This window comes from Hirundo rustica, unplaced genomic scaffold (genome assembly GCF_015227805.2).
Source record: "Hirundo rustica isolate bHirRus1 unplaced genomic scaffold, bHirRus1.pri.v3 scaffold_340_arrow_ctg1, whole genome shotgun sequence".
Lineage (NCBI taxonomy): Eukaryota > Metazoa > Chordata > Aves > Passeriformes > Hirundinidae > Hirundo > Hirundo rustica.
In genome coordinates, this window is record NW_026690386.1 from 15415 (window position 1) to 35322 (window position 19908).

At 67.0% G+C, this 19908-nt stretch overlaps 1 protein-coding gene across 1 annotated transcript; it reads left to right on the forward strand.

The window, feature by feature from the left end:
• Positions 1-277: 277 nt before the first annotated feature.
• On the forward strand, positions 278-9898 carry MEF2B (myocyte enhancer factor 2B; the record flags this gene model as incomplete). The annotated part of the gene is made up of 9 exons (XM_040054021.1): positions 278-395; positions 5674-5846; positions 5966-6169; positions 6251-6382; positions 6976-7138; positions 8262-8407; positions 8534-8642; positions 8730-8814; positions 9646-9898. Coding segments are annotated over exons 2-9 (1146 nt in total), but the record flags the coding sequence as incomplete, so codon positions are not given.
• Between the last annotated feature and the right edge of the window lie 10010 nt (positions 9899-19908).

Genomic DNA, 19908 nt, shown 5'->3' on the forward strand with positions numbered 1-19908 from the left:
TCCGCTCCAGCGCCACCCAAAATCCCAACTCCCCCAAATCCCCCGGGATTCCCCCAATCCCACCCCAAAAACCCCAGCCCCGCCCCTTCCATTAGCCCCGCCCCTCACCCTGCCGGAGGCGTGTCTATGCAAATACCCCCGGCCTTCAGCCAATGGCAGAGCAGCCCGGCGGCCGTATGCAAATCAGTGGGCGGGGTTATGCAAATGCAGCCGGCGCTGCTCGCTCAGGCGGCGGCAGCGCTGCGGGGGCACGAACGGGACCGGGACCGGGATCGGCACCGGGATCGGCACCGGGATCAGCACCGGGATCAGCACCGGGACCGGCACCGGGGCCTCCCCGGGCAGCCGCAGCCGAGCGGGCTCGGGCGTGCCCAGGAGGAAGCGCCGCCGTCCAGGTGCGTGTCCCGCGGCGGGCACGGGGGCGTCCCGGGCGCTCCGGTACCAGCGGCACCGAGCTGGAGGGGACAACGGCACACACCGGGGGGGGGCAGCGCTGCCGCCTCCCTTCCGCTCCTCCGGGGCTCCATCCGCGCCGGGGCGGCCGCGCCGTCGGGGCGCACGGGCAGGGGGAGCGGGCCCGGCCCGGGAGGGGCCGGTGCGGCCGGGCCGGCGCCCGGCGGGCTGCTCTGGGCACGGCGGAGCCCCGGCCCCCGCCCCGCCGGCTCGGGATGGCCGGCTATAAAAAGCCTGCGGTTTGCGCCGAGCTCGGGGCGGTTATTTTTACCCGTGTCTGCGCAGGGAGGAACGCCCGGGTTTAACCCAAAAGCGCAGCCTGGGTGGCGGCAGCCCTGCCCCGGCCCCGCCGCCACCTCCCCGCCGCCACCGGGGCCGCGGCTGAGCTCACGGAGCGGCGGGAAACTGAGGCACGGCGCCGGCGGGCCGCGGGCTGGACGCGGTTGTAGTGACGGAGGTGACGGCGCGCCCGGGTCACCCCTGGTGGCACTGTCACCGCGCAGGGGTGGCACCGCGGCCTGGCTGTCCTCGGCACGTGCTGGCGGCGGCCCGGGTCCCTCCGGTGGCAGCGGACGGGACGAGGCCACCGCTCCCGGCAGGGGCAGCTCCAGGGTGGTGGCACCTGCGTGTGGCATCTCCAGGGTGTCCCGGTGCACCTGGGCGCCTCTGTCACCCGTGAAGAGCGAGGTGGATCCTCTGCCAGATCCCCCTGCCCACCACAGTCCCTGTCCCCATCCCTGTGCCCATCCTTGTCCCTGTCCCCGTCCCCATCCCCGGAGTTTTTCCCTCTTTTATTAAGAGAAGCTTCCCGCAGCTGCCGGCTCTGGGCTCTCCGGGGGTGAATTCTCCTGGAAGCTCGGGATGAGCAGCAGAGCGGGGATGGGACCCTGGGCTGTGCCCCCCAGGGGACCCCCGGGGCACCGGCTGGGGAAGGAGCGTGGGTGCCCCGGTCACATCCCGGTCCCGGCCCTTTTCCAGCCAGACACGTCAGGGTGACGCGTGGGGAGGGACGGGGGCCTGATTTGGGATGGCGGATGTCCCAGCCCAGAGCATCCACAACTTCCCAAAAAAGAGGATTTGGGAAACTTTTGGGAAGTTTTGGTGTGAGAGGACAGGGATCCTGCTGGGACACCCCGGCAGCGAGAAGGGTGGAAAGCCTGGCACGCTGCAGTGGGAGTGCCCAGCAGGACTTTGGGGGGAAATTGGGTTCATTTAAACCCCTTTGGATTTCCCTCCTCTTCCCAAAAACCCCCAGTGGGATTGTGAGGTCTAGCAGAGCAGCTCCGTGAGCCCGGCGGCCCTAAAACCGCTGAGGTCACCCCCGAGTGCCCCCAGCGCCGACTGGGCACCGCTTCCCACGTGAATTCCCAGCCGCGGCCGGGGGCAGCCCAATCCCGTGGGAACTGCCAGTCCCTTCCCTCGGATGAGGCACCCGCGGGCCTGGAGCGGGGATCCCGGCGTCCCTTCATCCTCCCCAGGGCCGCCCCTCGTTTTCGGGAGCCCCCTCAATCCTTCCTCCTTCCACACACTCATTTTGGAACCGAAAACCCTCCGCCCATCGGCACCGGGCCGCGGCAGCGCCCGGGACTTTCGCTCTGCGTCACCCCCGGGGGTGACGGGCACGGCGAGGTGACGGCGGGGCTGGGGGCTGGAGGGGTCCCCCAGAACCTGAGGGGGTTTGTGGGCGCTGAGAGAGGTTCGTGGAGGTCCCAGAAATCCCCTGGGAGCCCCATCCCCACCTTTCCCCTGCTTCCCCGCCGGCCCAGTCCCCGCTGGCGCTGCCAGCCCCGCGCTGGTTCCTGCTGCTCTCTTGTTTAAACAACCTATAAAAAGCAGAAGGGCCTGGGCAGAAACTCCGAGGCTCAACTTTGACTTTTCCCCGCGCCGGGGGCTCGGGATGCTGCTCGAACCGGCCCGGCCCTTCCCAGGGGATCTCCGGGATCCAAAACTTCATGGCCAGGCCTGGGTTTGTCCCTCTGGTCCCAGCGCTCCTTAAAATCCCCGTTTTCGTTCCCCGTTTCCATCCCTGGCGGGCCCAGCATCGTCCTCGCCCTCCTGCGGGATTTTCGCTGCTCCTGGCTCAGATTTTCCCCTCCCTCGCTGTAAAACACAGGGTGGAAACTCTCCCTCCCCGCTTGAAGCGTTGTTTTCCCTCCACCAAAACCCGGGGTTTTTTTGGGAGCTGCTCCCCTCCTGGCCCTGCCCCGTCACCCCCAGCTCCCAGATTTGCAGTAAAACCCCCACAATTTGGGAAAACCCGACCTTTTCCCCCACTTTCTGTGCCCCATGGGAGGGAGAATCCCTGGGGAGCTCCGGGACCCCGGCCTGGGGATGTTTTAGGGCGGCTGCTCAGAGCCTGGAGCGGCTTTTTCCTTTCACGCCCCGCGTGCTTGGGTTTGGAGGCTGAATCCGGCTGATTTGAGGTTTCTGGGATGGTTCAGGGGCTGTGGAGGTGCTGAGGGCAGCGCTGGAGGCCGGGAATCCCACACGAGCTCACGGAAAGAAACCACGCGGCTCTCCTGGGATCGCTGTGGTCTCAGCTCGCTAATTAGGAGCTGCAATTAGGAATTTACCCCCCCGGCGCCACGCAAATCCCCCCTTAAAAGCGCAGAGGAGCCGGGGCGTTAATTACAAACCCGATCCCGGCCCGGCCCGGCCGTGGGTGCTGGATCCCAGCGGGAGCGCTCGGGATGAGCTGGGAGCCAGCAAACCCCGGGATAAAGATAAACTCCCGTGGGAGGCAGCGGGGCCCGACGGGTGCCAGCGGCTCCGGAGCTTCTCCCGGAGCAGGGAGAGGGAAAAAACATCTCGCGTCTGGAAGGTTTGGGGTCTCCGGAGCGCTGGGATTCGCTGGGGCGGCGGTGCTCGGGGGACGTCGCGGTGGGGACAGCGCCGGGAGGGGCTCCGGGCTCCTCCAGCCCTTCCCGGGATCGCTCCTCCCAGGGATCGGCTTCCATCCTGCCCCGGGGCTGCCACCTGGGTGGAGGTGACAGTGCCGCTGATGGCTTTATCCCGATTAAATCCCAGAGGGAAAATTCCCCCTCCCCTTTATCCCAATTAAATCCCAGAGGGAAAATTCCCCCTCCCCTTTTATCCCGATTAAATCCCATAGGGAAAATTCCCCCTCCCCTTTATCCCGATGAAATTCCAGAGGGAAAATTCCCCCTCCTCTTTATCCCGATTAAATCCCAGAGGGAATTCCCTCTCCCTTTTATCCCGATTAAATCCCATGGGGAAAATTCCCCCTCCCCTTTATCCCGATTAAATCCCAGAGGGAAAATTCCCCTCCCCTTTATCCCGATTAAATCCCAGAGGGAATTCCCCCTCCCCTCCGCTCCAGCCCCCCTCACCTGTCCCGGGCGTGGCCCCGGTGACACCGGGCGCGTTCCCGTGGTGGCAGCGGTGGCCTGGCCGCGTCCCCAGGGCTCCAGCAGCAGCGCTGGATGATGAAACGGCCCCGGCTGTTGCACGAGGCCTCGGCCGCTTCTCCTGGTGCCCAGAGTCCCAACCTGGAGGATCCCTGGATCCCCTGGATCCCCTGGGCTGATGGACATGTGGCTCAGCTTCCTCTGGACTCCCCCCCCTCACCTTCCAGGGCCTTCTCAGCATCATCCCATGGGTGCTGGAACCTTCCAGGACCCCCTTGGAATCACTCTGCGGGTGCTGGAACCTTCCAGAACCCCCTGGGCATCACCCCCTGGGGCACTGAGGTACCACAGCACCCGAGGATCTGTTGGGGATCGTCCCCGAGCAAACCCTTGGAATCGTTTCGTGTCCCTGCTGCAGGTGGGGGATGCATCCACGCATCCAGGGACCCACGGATTCATCCAGCCATCTGTGGATCCATCCAGGGATCCGCCCACCCATCCATGGATCCATCCATCCAGGGATCCATGGATCCAGCCCTCCCCTCCCCGCCGGGGCTCTGCGGGGTCACGGGGATGTCACAGCCCCCAATCCCCACCCCAGAGCCGAGCACCTCGGAGCGGGGACCCTCGGGATGTCCCCGGGGAGCGCCGCAGGTGCCGGAGCCGGGAGCAGCTCGGCAAACGCCCCAGGGATGCCTGGCAGTGGGAAAACCTCGGGAATTTTCCACCGGGGAATTCTCTGCCCTTTTCCGGCTGGGCCGGGGTGGTCCGGGCACCCCCGGAGCTGGGAGGGGGGGGGCACGGGGTGTGTGTGTGTGGGGGGGGTCGTGCGTGGGCCCGGGGACGCGGGGTGGCAGCGGGGCCGTGGGAACGGCAGCGCAATTTCCTTCCATAAATTAAAATTAGTTTTGATCGGCTAAAAATAGCGGCGGAGCATGATGGCAAAACGGCAAGGCGCTCCGGAGCGGGGGACCCGAGCGTCCCCGACTGCACCCCTGGCATCCAGCCTGGCACTGGGGAGGCGCTGGGGGGGGTCCCCAAAATTGTCCCCAACACGGAGCCGCCGCTTCCCGGCCGCGCTGGTGCTTTGGGGACAGCGGGGACAGAGCCGGGCCGGGCCCGTCCCCAAATCGTGGTGGGCACGAGGGGACGTCTCGGTGCCACCCCGTTGGTGGCGCTGGGGGATTTTGGGGTGGCGGAGGAGCAGGAATGGGGGGGGATGTGGCAGCAGGGGGTGTCCCGGCGCTGTGACAGGTTGGGGGTGGCACGGGGGGGGGGTCACCAGCCCGGTGTCCCCGCCGGGCGCCGCTCACGTGGCCGCAGGAGTGGGTGGGTGGTTTCGCTCTGCCGTCTCCTCATGCAGCCACTTCCTGGCCTGAGAGCGGCGGAGGTCAAATTTAGTCTGCTGGAGCTTGCGGAAAAAGAAATTTTAAAAAAAAAAAAAATCCCCAAATTTGAACCTAAACCCAACCCTTTTGTTTGAGGGACCCTCCCCGCCGCCAGCCCGGCCCCCTTTTAAACGCCTTCCCCATCCCCACGGAGCCTCAGGAGCAGCCTCGAGTGGCCCTCGAGGGTTTGGGATGAAAACTCCCATCCCGAAATCCCGCTGAAGGGTTTGGGATCACGGCGGCGCCGCTTTCCAGCCGACACCCCGAGGTGCTCGGGGGTGCCGTGGGGGTGATGGATTGGGGCGGCTGCGCAAGGCCAAGGGGATTTTCTCACCCTCTAACCCAGCAGAATTTCCCTTTTTTTCCCCATTTTCCCCCCATTTTTCCGCTTGGACACCATCTTCACGGAAGAAGAAACGACCGGACATCCTCCGAAATTTGATTTTTTTTTTTCTTTTCGGCAGCCAAATTTATTTTTGGCGGCGCTGGGGCTGTCGCCGGCCGGGGACAGCGAGGGCTCTGGGGCTCAGGGGTCCCTCGCTCTCTTCCAGCCCCAAACCCGGAGGAGGAGGAGGAGGAGAAAATGGGCCGGAAAAAAATCCAGATCAGCCGGATTTTGGATCAGCGGAACCGGCAGGTAGGGGCTGCTCGGGGACAGCTGGGGACAAGAGGGGTGGGGCTCAAACCTTTGGGGGTCTCTCCCAGCTCAGGGCCGTTTTTTGTGGGGGTGTTCCCCCTCCCCATCCCCGCCCGCAGGTGACCTTCACCAAGCGGAAATTCGGGCTGATGAAGAAGGCGTACGAGCTGAGCGTGCTGTGCGACTGCGAGATCGCGCTGATCATCTTCAACAGCACCAACCGCCTGTTCCAGTACGCCAGCACCGACATGGACAGGGTGCTGCTCAAGTACACCGAGTACAGCGAGCCCCACGAGAGCCGCACCAACTCCGACATCCTGCAGGTAGCGGCGGCCCGGGGGCGGCCCCCGCCGGGCCCCGCCGTGCCCGCGGGGACGCGCCCCTTCATGGCCGCCTCCCCGCAGACGCTGAAGCGCAAAGGGCTGGGGCTGGAGAGCCACGAGCTGGAGCTGGAGGAGGGGCCCGAGCCCCCCGGGGACAAGGGGAGAAGGCTCGGGGAGGGCGTGGATCTGTCGCTGGCGAGGCCCAGGTTTTATGTGAGTCGCTGGTGGCAACCAAGGGTCTCTGTCCCCTCCCTGCGCCTGGTTTCTGGTTTGTCCTGAGGGGTCCTGAGAGTCCCCAAGGGTCTCTGTCCCCTCCCTGCGCCTGGTTTCTGGTTTGTCCTGAGGGGTCCTGTGAGTCCCCAAGGTCCCTGTCCCCTCCCTGTCCCTGGTTTCTTGTTTGCCCTGCAGTGTCCCCAAGGGTCCCCAAGGGTCCTGTCCCTGGTTTCTGGTTTGCCCTGCAGGGTCCCCAGGGGTCACCGAGGGTCTCTGTCCACTCCTTGTCCTCGATTTGATCTCTGCTTTGCCCTGAAGAGCCCTAAGTGTCCCCAAGTGTCCCCATCCCCTCCCTGCCCTTTGACCTCTGTCTCTCCCTGCAGACGCTTGAGGGTCCCCAGGGTCCCCAGGGGTGGCTGTCCCTGACCCCTCACGTCCCCAGGGTGGCTGTCCCTGTCCCTGTGTGACTCTGGGTGTCTGTTCCTGACTCCTCATGTCCCCAGGGTGCTGTCCCTGACCCCTGTGTCCCCAGGGTGCTGTCCCTGTCCCCCTGTGTCCCCCGGGTGCTGTCCCTGACCCCCGTGTCCCCGCAGAGCCCGGTGTCCCTGCCCGAGGCCGCCTACGGCAGCTCCCCTCCGGGCACGGACGCGTCCCTGGGCAGCGCCGGCAGCTCCCCACAGGCCCAGGGCCGCTCCCCCGCCTTCAGACCCGCGGCTCCGAAGCCCCCGGGCCGGGCCCCGGGGCCGCTGCCCCCAGGTAGGCTCGGGGCCCTCCGCCGGGGACACTGCGGGGAGAGGGACACTGCCACGGGGGTCCTGTCCCTGCCCTGGGCACCCCAACACTGCCCTGGGCACCCCGACATCACCATGGGCACCCCGACATCACCATGGGCACCCCGACATCACCATGGGCACCTCATCACTGCCCTGGGCACCCCGACATCACCCTGAGCATGCCAACATCACCCTGAGCACCCCATCCCCACCCTGGGCACCCCAACACTGCCCTGGGCACTCCATGACCACCACAGACACCTCACCCTGGACACCCCATTCCCACTGTGGACACCCCGACCCTCCCATGGACACCCCATCCCCACCATGAGCACCCCGTCCCCATTGTGGACACCCCATTGACTCCATGGACACCCCATGCCCACCACGGACACCCCACCATGGACACCCCATCCCTGCCATGAACACCCCACCATGGACACCCCATTCCCTCCATGGACACCCCGTCCCTTCCATGTCCCCCTCGTCCCTTCCACGTCCACCCCCGTCCCCACCCCGAGCCCCCGGGGGTTTTCCCCGCCGCGCCCCGCATGCAAAGCTCCCCTGGCGGGGATTTACCGGGAGCGGGGCCGCGGCGGCTGCGTGGGCAGGAGCGGGGCCGCAGCTGTGGAAACGCCGGCCCCGATCTCCGTCCAGCTGCTTCCTGCGCCCTGTGCCCGGCGCCCGCTGTCCCCTCCCGGGTGGCACAGCCGGGCACGGGGACAGGGGATGGTCCCCTGGAGGTGACAGAGTGACAGAAAAGCAGCTGGAAACGCCACAACCCCCCCAAAAAAAAACCCCAGTGGGAACCTCCCCGAGCGAGGTGGCGCGGGACGGGGACCGGCGGCACCCCCGAATCCCTGGGTGGGCACAGCGCGGTGGCCGCAGCCCCTGTCCCCTGTTTGCGACCCCAGAGCCACGTCCAGCCTCGGGACTGTCACCTCCTGTCGCAGCCGCGGTGGCCCCGGGAGGAAGCGGCATTTCCGGAGCGCAGCGCACGGCTGCCCCGGGCCCCGCGGCCACCGCGGCCACCGCGGCCACCGCGGCCACCGCCCCGGGACGCCCCGAGCGTCATCGGCGCGTCCTCCTGTCCCTCTGTCCCGCAGGTCTCGGCTACCCGCTGTTCCCCGCCGCCGGCCTGAGCCGCGCCTTGGCCACCAAGACGCCGCCGCCGCTGTTCCTGGGGGCCGAGGGCCGGCGCGGCGAGTGCCAGGGCAGCCTGGCCAGCGGCCGGAGCGGCGGCAGCGCGGCGGTGAGACCCCTCCCCAAACCCCGGGGGACTTCTGGGGGGCGCAGGGAGGGGTGGGGAGGTGGGGAGGGGTCCCCCGTGGGGGTTTTGGGGCTCACAATGATGGGGGTGACCCCCGTTTCCCCGCAGCGGCCGCTGTACCCAGCCCTGCAGACCCTGAGCCCCGTGCTGAGCCCCGGCAGCTCCGGCCTGGCCGGCTTCCCCTTCCTCAGCCCGGCCCCGGCGGGTGAGTCCCGGGGTCCCCAGGGTCCCCTCGGCCCCGGGGACGGCGCTGTCCCCTCCGTTTGTCGCCCTCCCCGCTCACTGCTGTCCTCTCACCCCGCAGATTTTGGGGCTGGCGAGGTCCCGCCGCCCCCCGGCTTCCTGCAGCCCCCGGCGTGGCAGCACCCGCGGGACGTGGTGGGGATGGGGTGAGGACGGGGGACAGGGGGACAGGAGGGGACAGGGGGACAGGGACAGGGACAGGGGGACAGGAGGGGACAGGAGGGACGGGGGGACAGGGACAGGGACAGGGGGACAGGGACGGGGGGGACAGGAGGGGACAGGGGACACAGGGGGGACAGGGCAGGGACAGGGGGGACAGGAGGGGACAGGAGGGGACAGGGACAGGGGGACAGGGGGGACTGGCGGGGACAGGGCAGGGCAGGGACAGGGGGGACAGGGACAGGGACAAGGCAGGGGGGACAGAGGGGACAAGGGGGGGACAGCGGGGACAGGAGGGGACAGGGGACACAGGGGGGACAGGGACTGGGGGGGACAGGGACAGGGCAGGGGGGACAGAGGGGACAAGGGGAGACAGGGGGGACAGGGAGGGACAGGGTGGGGATGGCATGGCCCCTCTGGGGTGAGCACAGGGTGGCCCTGGGGCAGGGGACAGAGGGGACAAGGTGACGATGAGCCCATTCTGCTGCACGCACGGGCGTCACCTCCCAGCCATGGGCGCTGCTGGCACCGAGGGGCAGCCCCCCACCCACCAGGGGGGACCTGGGGGTCACCCCCGGAGCACCCCCGGCTCATTCCCAGCTGGGTCACCCCACGGATCTTGTCCCCATGTCCCACCCTGGTGACACCACGGTGACACCCCCGGCTCCCAGCAGCCCCATGGGAACCCCCCAGTGCCCAACTGGGCCGGAACCAGCCCAGAACGGGAATCTGGGGGGTTCCCAACCCCTCGAGGGAGGGAAGGGGATACCGGCCGGGGATCCGGGGACCCCCCCTCAGCCCGTCCCCTCTGTCCCCAGGGCCAGCAGCCGGCTCGTCCCCGCCGAGGAGCCGGGCCCTGTCCCCGGAGCGTCCCCCGGGGCCATCAGCATCAAGTCGGAGCGGGTGTCGCCGGGGCTGGGCCGTCCCCCGGGCACCCCCCAGCCCTCCCTGACCAGCCTGGCGCCCCTGAGCGAAGCCCCCCGAGCCCCCGGAGACCTCCAGCCCCGCCACGACTTCTCCAAGGCTTTTCCCCCCTACGCGCCGGGGCCGCCGCGGCCGCTGCCGGACGAGCAGCAGAGGGTCCCCAGTGTCCCCCCGCGGCGGGGACAGCCCGTGGACGTTTGGCAGAGATAGCGGGGGACAGGGGACAGGGGACAGGGGACAGGGGACAGGGGACAGGGGAGAATCCCACCCAGGGGAGCAGCGCCCGCTTCTTCCCTGTGCTCGGCCCTCGGGGAGCTGTGACACTGGGCAGTGACACCAGGTGTGACACCGGGCTGTGACACCGGGTGTGACACCGGGCTGTGACACCGGGCTGTGACACTGGTCTGTGACACTGAGCAGTGACACCAGGTGTGACACCGAGCAGTGACACCGGGCGGTGACACCGGGCTGTGACACCGGGCGGTGACACCGTGCCGCACCCTGGGCCCGCAGCTCCCCGAGACCCTCCCTCTCCCCCTCCCCGGAGCCCCCCAGGTGCCACCCAGTCCCCTCCCTTCGGGCTGTCCCCGCCCGTCCTCGCGCCTGTCCCCGCGCCACCAGCGCGTCCCCAAAGCAGCGGGAGTGGCTGGCGAGTGCCACGCGGTGGCAGCAGGACTGAGAGCACCGGCAGCGGCTCCCAGCCCAAATCCGCCTCCAGGGGGACGGGGGACAGCGGAGGGGACACGGGACAGCGCAGGGGACACGGGACAGCGCAGGGGACACGGGACAGGCGGGCTGGGCCCCAGCCGGGGGCTCTTTTCTATTTATTATCTTCGCACCAATAAAGAGCTGGGGGGTCTCGGGGTGTCTGCTGTGAGGTTTTTGGGGTCAGGCCGCCCGCGCTGGGGTCCCCAAGGGGACAGTCGGTGGCACCGCGGTGTCGGTGCCGCTGTGTCCCCCCCGCCCGGGTGTCCCCGGCCCGGAGCCGCCCCTCGGGGGTCTCTGGCCAGCAGGGTGGGTGACAGCCGCGTCACCCCTGCTCTGGTCAGCTCCTCGCGGCTCAGCCGTGCTGCCCCCACCCCTCGGTGACCCCAAAAAAGCCTCTCGGGGGGTCTCAGAGCAGGCGGGAGAAGGGACAAAAAAAAAAAAAATCCCTTTAAAATCGGGATTTGGGAGGGGGGGGGGGGGCAAGGCGGGGGTGAAGGTGGGGGTGGGCCCGGCCTAGCTGAGCCGAGCCCGTTTTAGCTCGGGGCTGGGGCTGGGCTGGGCTGGGGGTTCTGCCGCTTTTTGGGGTGGGGGAGCATCCCCTGGTGCGGCACGGCCACGCCGCGGGCAGTGACCGAGGAGGGGACAGCAGCGTCCTGCGGCGCCACCCCCCCACAGGGACATTTTGGGGGGGTTTTGTCCCCCCCCAGCAGCACCTGGACACCCCCAGACAGGGATGGGGCAGGGCTGGGGGTCCCCCACACCCTCCTGGGCCCCCTTCCCTGGGCTGGGGGCTGAGGGGGGGCGCGGATTATAGCCCCGAGATTAAACCCGGGCGGGAGATTAATCCTGGGCAGAGTTTGCCCGGTTTAACAGAGCGCCATAAATACCAGGCGGGATTAGGGGGCTGCGCCGAGCCCGGGCCGGGCCCAGGCCACCCCCGAGGGTGACAGTCCCCTCCAGGGCCACCCCCGAGGGTGACAGTCCCCTCCAGGGCCACCCCCGAGGGTGACAGGTCCCCTCCAGGGCCACCCCCAAGGGTGACAGTCCCCTCCAGAGCCACCCCCGAGGGTGACAGTCCCCTCCAGGGCCACCCCCGAGGGTGAGGGTGACCGGTCCCCTCCAGAGCCACCCCCGAGGGTGACAGTCCCCTCCAGGGCCACCCCCGAGGGTGACAGTCCCCTCCAGGGCCACCCCCGAGGGTGACAGTCCCCTCCAGGGCCACCCCCGAGGGTGACAGGTCCCCTCCATGGCCACCCCCCGAGGGTGACAAGTCCCCTCCAGAGCCACCCCCGAGGGTGACAGTCCCCTCCAGGGCCACCCCCGAGGGTGACAGTCCCCTCCAGAGCCACCTTTGGGTCCGGGCTGTGCCTGGCGAGAGCGGGGCTGGGGGTAAGAGCCGCTGATTGAATAGCGACGACTGCACGATTTATGGTTGGCATTATGGCACGCCTCATTTGAATATATGCTAATCAGGCCTCTTTTTTTTTTTTTTTTCCCCCCTCTCTCTCTCTCTTTTTTTTTTTTCACCCTCTTTTTCTCCCTCCCCTCGTTTTGTTTGTAAGATTTAGATTCGCTATGGCAACCCGCTGGCATGGAAGGAGCGCCAGGAAATGTCAGGGCGAGGTGAGCCCCGGGGAGGGGCTGGGGGCTGCCCGCGGCGGCGGCGGGGGTCGCGTCCCGGCACCGGGGACACGGGAGCGGCCGGCGGGGAGCGGGGAGCAGCGGGAGCGCCGGGAGCCGCAGGTCCATGGCGACACGTCCCGAACCGGGCTCGGGAGGTGACCCGGGATGTCCCCAACCCCGCTTTGGTGCTGCTGAGAGGCCTTTCTGTCCCTCTGTCCTGGCCTTTCTGTCCCTCTGTCCTGGCCTTTCTGTCCCTCTGTCCCGGCCTTTCTGTCCCTCTGTCCCGGCCTTTCTGTCCCTCTGTCCTGGCCTTTCTGTCCCTCTGTCCTGGCCTTTCTGTCCCTCTGTCCCCAGCTGGTTTCAGGGTGTCCCCAGCTTTTCTGTCCCTCTGCCCCCAGCCTTTCTGTCCCTCTGTCCCCAGCCATTCTGTCCCTCTGTCCCCAGCTGGTTTCAGGGTGTCCCCAGGGTGGCAGCGAGGGTGACATTCCCCCCGGCACTGCCCCAAAGGTGACACCCAGGTGCCCCCAGCTTCCTTGGGGTGCTGGGGGTGACCCTGGGAAGTGACAGCGCTGCCACCACGGCCCAGCCTGGCCACCTCTGGCGCCCCTTGTCCCCGTCCCAGCTGGCCCAGTAAGTCCCAGTTACCTGCGGACCCGCCCGGGCTTTGTCTCCACTCAGGACTGGCGAGGTCGGGGGGGTCCGCACCCCAAATTCGGGTCAGGGTCCTTTCCATCAGGGTGTTCCCTGGCTGGGATTTGGGGTTTGGAATTTGGGTTTGGGTTTGGGATTTGGGTTTGAGGTTTGAGGTTTGGGGTTTGGGTCGTCTCCTGCCCAGAGCAGCCCCTGTCACCGGCTCCCTCGTGGCGTTGTCCCCGTTCCCAGGGGACACCCCGGCTGTCCCCACCCCTCAGCTCGGGGGGCACGGGGGGTTCCGGGGACAGAGCCGGGGCCCCTGGCGATGCTCACCGCGGCCCCGGGGCCGGGCAGCGAGGAGCGATCGCCGCCCGCAGCCTCCGACCGAGCCGACACCGGCACCGGGGGCCGACACCGGCACCGGGGGCCGACACCGGCACCGGGGGCCGCCTCCGCCGCTTCGTTGTTTTGCAAAAGCCCTGAAATATTCATGGCGCCGCGCCGAAAGCCTCTTAATGAATTTTTGATCAAAACTCTCATCGGGGAGACAAAATAGGCCACCCGCTCCCCAAAATCCGCACGGCGGGGAGTGGCGGGGGGCAGCGGGGCCGCCGGAACCGGGGCTGGGAGGAGCCCGGAGGAACCGGGCCCGGCCCCAGCGACTTTTACCGTGGGGAAACCCCTGGGCAGCCCCCGGGGGTCTCACGGCCACCGAGGGGGAGGTAATTACGAGGTAACACCGCAAGATTTGGGGCGTCCCTCAGGCAGGGGAGCCCCGGCTGGACGGGACGGGCGGGGACGGGCGCGTCCCGGTGTCCGCCAGCTCGGCCGCGAGGAATTTTCGTTAATGAGGAAATGAGAGAGCGGAGCTCATTAAGGGAGAGCGCGGAGCCCGAGGCCTCTCGGCGGTAGCACCGAGTTCGGGGAGCACCGGAGCGGTCCCGGTTCGGGGAGCACCGGAGCGGTCCCGGTTCGGGGGGCACCGGAGCGGTCCCGGTTCGGGGAGCACCGGAGCGGTCCCGGTTCGGGGAGCACCGGAGCGGTCCCGGTTCGGGGGGCACCGGAGCGGTCCCGGTTCGGGGAGCACCGGAGCGGTCCCGGTTCGGGGGGGCACCGGAGCGGTCCCGGTTCGGGGGGGCACCGGAGCGGTCCCGGTTCGGGGAGCACCGGAGCGGTCCCGGTTCGGCGGCCGCGCATCCCGGCGGTTCCAAGGGCTGGATCCAGGCCCGGCCCCGCTCGGGGGCTCAGGGTTGGGTGTCCCTGGGTGTCCCCCCCCTCCCCGGGGATGAATTTGGGGTGCAAACCCCCTCCGGGCGCTGCGCGGAGCCCCCGGTTTTGGTTTATTTTTGGTTTTTTTGTTTTTTTTTTTAGCGCTCCCAAAATCCCGGCGGGCCAGGAGGAGCCGGGGGGAGGTGGGGAATCCATTCCCGGCCGCTTCCCGGGGGTTCGGAGCTGTTGGGATTTGGGGTCGAGTTAAATTTAAAAAACACCAAATTTCTGCTTAATTTCGGCCCCAAAAATCCCGCAGCGGCCGGGGGAAGGGGAGCGCAAGGGCAGGAGGAGCCCGCCAAAGCTCTCCCGCACCCCGTGGGGTGCCCCGAATCCCGAGGGACCCCAGGGAAGGCTCCGTGGGGTCCCCGGAGCGGCCGGAGCCCGTGCAGGGCCGCGTCGCGGGGTCAGCCGGATTACTGCTGCTATTATTATTATTATTATTATTATTATTATTATTATTATTATACTACCTCCCCCCTTTTTTTTTTTTCCCCCAAATAATAAAATCCTCGTTATTTTTAGGTTCTGCCGCTGCCAGAGCCGCCCCCCGCCCCCGCGCCCCCCCCTCTCTCTCCCAGCCTGGTTTTCCCCCCTCCTTCCTCTCCCAGCTCCGGGCTAACCTATCCCGCTCCCGACGCGAGGACGTCACTCCTTACGTAGTAAAATATGGAGAAAACAAGGAAAAAAAAAAAAAAGAAGAAGAAGAGAGGCTTTTTTTTTTTTTTTTCTTTCCCCCCCCTCCTCTCCCTCCTCTCTCCCATCTCCATTTCCAAAAGGGACAAAATGGATGTTTGGGCGGAATCCACCCCCCTCTCACACCCCCGCTCCGTCATCATCATCATCATCATCATCATCATCATCACCCCCGGTAGCGGCGGCGCCGGGGCTGCCCGGGGCTCTCGGGGGGTTCCCGGCGCTCCGGCCCCGGCCGGACGCTCCGTGTTTAACCGCACGTAAAGGCAGCGTGATCGCGGGCGCTCCGCTTCCCGCAGCCCGCCCGGGGCTCGCCGCAGCCCCGGTTCCGCAGCTCCCGGACGGCCCCGGGCTCGGCTGCCCGTGCCCCCCAGGCGCAGGGCCCGGAGGTCTTGCCGGTGTCCCGGAGGTCTTGCCGGTGTCCCGGAGGTCTTGCCGGTGTCCCGGAGGTTTTGCCGGTGTCCCGGCGGCTCCCGCAGCCGCTGTGTCACTAACGGATGCGGAGGTGCGGAGGGAGGTAAATAATCCCCTCCCCGCTCCCTTCTCCTTTCCGCCGCTGTTTATTTATTTTTAATTTTCTCTCCCCTCTCCTCCTTCCTCTCCTCTGCCTCGCACTGAACTCCCCGCTCCGGTGCAGCTCCCGGTGCAGCTCCCGGTGCAGCTCCCGGTGCAGCTCCCGGTGCAGTTCCCGGTGCAGCTCCCGGTGCTCCCAGTTCTGTTCCCGGTGCTGCCTGTGCAGCTCCCGGTGCTGCTCCCGGTTCTGCTCCCGGTGCTCGCGGTGCAGTTCCCGGTGCTGCTCCCGGTGCGGTTCCCGGTGCTGCTCCCGGTGCTGCCGGGTCTGCTGCCGGTGCTGACGATGCAGCTCCCGGTGCTCCCAGTTCTGTTCCCGGTGCTCCCGGTGCTGCCTGTGCAGTTCCCGGTGCAGCTCCCGGTTCTGCTCCCGGTTCTTCTCCCGGTGCAGTTCCCGGTGCAGTTCCCGGTTCTGCTCCCGGTTCTGCTCCCGGTGCTCCCGGTGCAGCTCCCGGTGCTCCCGGTGCCGCCGGAGGTGCAGGGCTGGGCGGGCACCGGGAGCTCCCCCTCCCGCTTCTCCCAACTTGGAGGAAGTCAGCGCAAGGGGAGACCCCGCGCGTCCCCTTCCCTCGCCTCACTATTTTTAATTTTTATTTTATTTTATTTTATTTTATTTTATTTTATTTTATTTTATTTTATTTTATTTTCGGCGGCGTGCGGGGGTTGGGGGGTGCCGGTGGCGGTGGGTTTTTTTTTTCCCTCCCACCCCCAGACCCCGTCCCGGATTAGGGTCCCGGCAGCCCCGGTGGGTGTCGGGGCGGGGGTGAGCCGGCGGGGAGGGACGAGGCGTGGAAAGCTGCCCTCCCTCCGGCTCCCGCGGCGCCGGGAACAATGGCCACGGGCTCCGTGGGGACAATGCCCGGCGGAGCCGAGCTGCTTGGGTTGCAGGACACGTCCCCACCGCCGCCTCGGCCGCCCCGGGCCCCCGGGGCCCGCGCCCCCCGGGCACTGTGAGAAAACGCGCGGGAGGACACCGAACTTAGGGAAAAGCCTCCCCGCCTCGCTCGGGGAGGGGTTCCGCGCTCTTTTTCGGGGTTCCCCCGCTCTCTCCCCGCCGCGGCTCCTTCCAACTCCAGAGCGCCGCTCAACAGGTGCCGGGCACGGCCCGGGTGCTCCCGCTCCGCTCCCCCCCTCGTTTCCCACCCTTCCAGCGGCTCCCCCCGCGCTCCGTCCCCTCATTATTCCCGTTATCCCAAGGCAGCCTCCGTGCCCAAACGCCGGCATGTGCGAGGCAAACAGAGCGCGATTGTTCCGAGCCTGGGAACGCGCGGAGGGGGCGCGGGGGCCGCCGCCCGCCGCCCCCCGCCCGGCCCCCGCTCAGACGCGATTGTGATGGAAATCGGGGCCTTTTCCCCCCCGCGCGCTGTTGAACTTGATGTTGACTCCTTTTTCTTTCGGAGTTTCACATCTCCTCGCTCGCTTGTGGAGGGGTTTGTTGGTTTTTTTTTTTGGTGGGAATTTTTTTTTTTTTTTTTTTTTTTTTTTGGTTTTTTTTTTGTTTTGTTTTTCATCCTCCTCCCGAGCTCCGGTGTGAAATTAATTAATCGGGGCCTCTAGATGGCAACGGGACACAAAAGGGGACAGCCCGGGGAAACTCGGGCAAACTCACAAAAGGGGTTTATAGCCCCGGGGACGGTCGGACACGGCTGCCCTGCCCTGCCCGCTGCCCGAGGTAAGGGGCGGCCGGAGCCCAGTTTCGGTGTGTGCAGCTATTTTTATTTTTTAATATTTTATTTTTGCGGGGAAAAGGATTTGGGATTAAAAATAATAATAATAATAATAATCAGAGCAGGGAGAAAGGGGCGTAGAGGTGGCTGCGTTGGGGTTGAGGTGTTGTGTGGGCATCGCCTTCCGTCCCTGAGTTGGTGCGAGATGGTAAAAACAGGAAAAAAAACCCCAAAACAAACACCAGGAAAAAAAATCATAACCCAAGGAAAAAAAAAAATTAAATCCCCGAGCTAAGGGCCGGGGTTGAATTCGACATTTCTGGGGAAAGGAAGAAAAAAGGAATTAATTCTCTAGGTTTAATGCTATTTTTTTCCCTTAATAATAATAAAAAAAAAAAAAATGAAGGGAGTGTCAGGGGAGCGCTGCCGTGCCCGGCTCTGCCCGGGGAATCCCACGCCCTTGCTCCCCGAGCTGGGAAATCTCCGCCGCGCTCAGGGACCGGGAGAAAACCCCGTTCTGCTCCCAGTTTGGACTGGGAACGGTCCTGGGCTTCCCAGCGCCTTCTCCTCGCGGCGGCTGCCTTCAGCGGCGGCGGGGGGGGATAAATGGAAAATCAGATTTTCCTGGGAAGCACTTGGCAGGGCAGGATGTGATGGCTCCGGGGCACATCAATCTCTCCATCTCCTGCAAAGCCTTCGCGGCTTCGGGGAGAATTCATTTTTTATTTTATTTTATTTTGGGAAATTTAGGCCAAAAAAAAACCCACAAAAACCAAACCGAGGCTCAGATGCCATCCCGCTCTTTGTTGCCACAACACCTTCGGGTGGCAGCGGCTGTGGGGAAAGAAGAGAGTGATTAAAATCTGTTCAGTCTTTAGTTTCCCCCAGCATCGATATTTTCAGCCGGGCAGGAATTGGGGGCAACTCGCCCGGGGGTTTGGGGAGCTCTTTTCCTTGGCATCGCTCGCCCGCCTCGCCCGTGCTGCTGGAATCGAGCTGCCAAGCGGCGCGGAGGGAAGCGAGTCGTTGTATTTTAAATGCAAATAATTCCCGGCGACGTTGGAGTCAAACGAGGAGGGGGGAAAAAAAAAAAAAAAAAAAAAAACAGAAAAGAAAAAAAAAAAAATTGGGGCGGCAAAATGAAAAGAAAAAGACGGGAGGGGAAAAAAAAAAAAAAATCTCGGTGGGAGAAAAAGAGGGGAGGGAAATAAACAGCAGAAAAATAGACTTTGGAGAGGAGCCCAGGCCGGGAGGGAGAGCGGCTCCGGTGCCCGGCGGTGCCCGGGGAGGCTCCGGTGCCCACGGCAGGGGGGAGCCGGTACGGACGGACAGACGGACAGACGGACGGACAGGCGCTGCCCCAAAGCCGGGGCGCCCTGCAGCGGAGGCCGCGTCCCAGCGCGGCCCTGGGCCCCGGGTGGGTGTCCCCACGCCGCGGGAGGAGGGCACGGGCCGTGGGGCACCGGCTGCCCGGGCAGGGGCTCCCGCGCCGCCCTGGCCCGGCCCCCGCCGCCGGCCTCGCCGGGGGAAAGTTGCTCCAAGTTGGAGCGATGGCGGCGGCTCCTCCTGACGCATCTTCTCTCTTTCCCTCCCCAGGTGGGCACGGCCGAGCGGCTGCCGCTGAGCACCGGACACCGGGCACCGGACACCGGCCCGGGCCCGGGCACCGTGACACCGGACACCCGGGGCACCGGACACCGGGCACCGGGCACCGGGCCGGGCGGAGGGTAACGGCGGCCCCGGAGCACCGGAGGGATGCGGGGGCAGGCAGGTGCGGGAGCGGAGAACCGCGGCAACTTCCCGGCCCCCGCCGGGCTGGGCCGGGCCCCGGTGCTCGGGGGGAAGCGGCGCCGAGCCCCCGCGCTGCCCCCCGCCCAGGCGGCCCAGGTTGGGAGCGGCGAGCGCCGCGCTCGCACCGGAGCCCAACATGGCGGCTGTAGTGAAGGTATTTGATCCACACCGGCCGTAGGCGAGGGGAGAAATGCGGGGCACCGGTGGCTCCGAGGCCCGGGCAGCGCCGGGGAAGCGGGTACGGGCGGGCGGCGAGGCGGTGAGAGCGACGGGAGGAGCGGGCCCCGAGCGGCCCCGGCCGCGGACACGCGTGGGGCGGCCGCGTCCCCCCGGTGCCGGCCGTGCCAACTCTCGGCGCGGGCAGCGGGCACCGCGAAGCGCGGGGACCAACCGCGGCCCTCCCGGCCCCGCGCGTGCCAGCGAGAAACCAGCTGCTGCCAGCGGCACCCCCTGTTCCCCTCCGGGAGCCGGGCCCGGGCCGGAGCGAGCTCCCGAGGCGGCGGCGAAGCTCCGTGGTGTCGTTCGTTCCCTCGGCGGAGCTGCGGGGCCGCGCTCGTTGTCGGGGTTTTACCCTTCGGGCGAACGGCGAGGCCGGGACATCGCCGTGGGCACCGGCACCGGCACGGGCACCGGCACCGGCACCGGCACCGGCACCGGCACCGGCACGGGCGGAGCGGGGCCCGGGAGGTGAGCGCGGCAGCGGGGCCGAGCCCCCGGGGCCGCCGGAGGCCGGGCAGGAATTTGAGAGCCCCGGTTCGGAGGTAACGGCGGCGGTCGGCCCCGGAGCGGTGCGGAGCGAGCGGAGGGCTGCGGCAGCGGCACCGGGGCCGTGCCGAGAGCCCATCCGGTGATTTGGCACCGCGCTGGCACCGGCTGCCCCGGCCCTCAGCGCTCGGCCGGGCCGGGAGCACCGGAGGCGCGGGGACGGTACGGTGGTTATTAATAGCCGCGATAACGATGGTCAATTAGCGGCGGCTCGGGGAGAGAAGGCCGGGGGAGGCTCGACCCCGCGGGACCCCGGGGCTCGGCGCGGCCGCCGTTCAGCACCACGGAGACGGCGGGGCCCGTGCCTGTCCCCGGTGCCCGGTGTGGGCGGGGAGGAGGCTCCGCTCGCTGCCCGCGGCGCGGCGGCCGCCGAAGGCAGCTTGGGGGGCTCCGGACAGGAGCTGCCCGGCCCTGGGGGTGCCCGGTGCGGGCAGA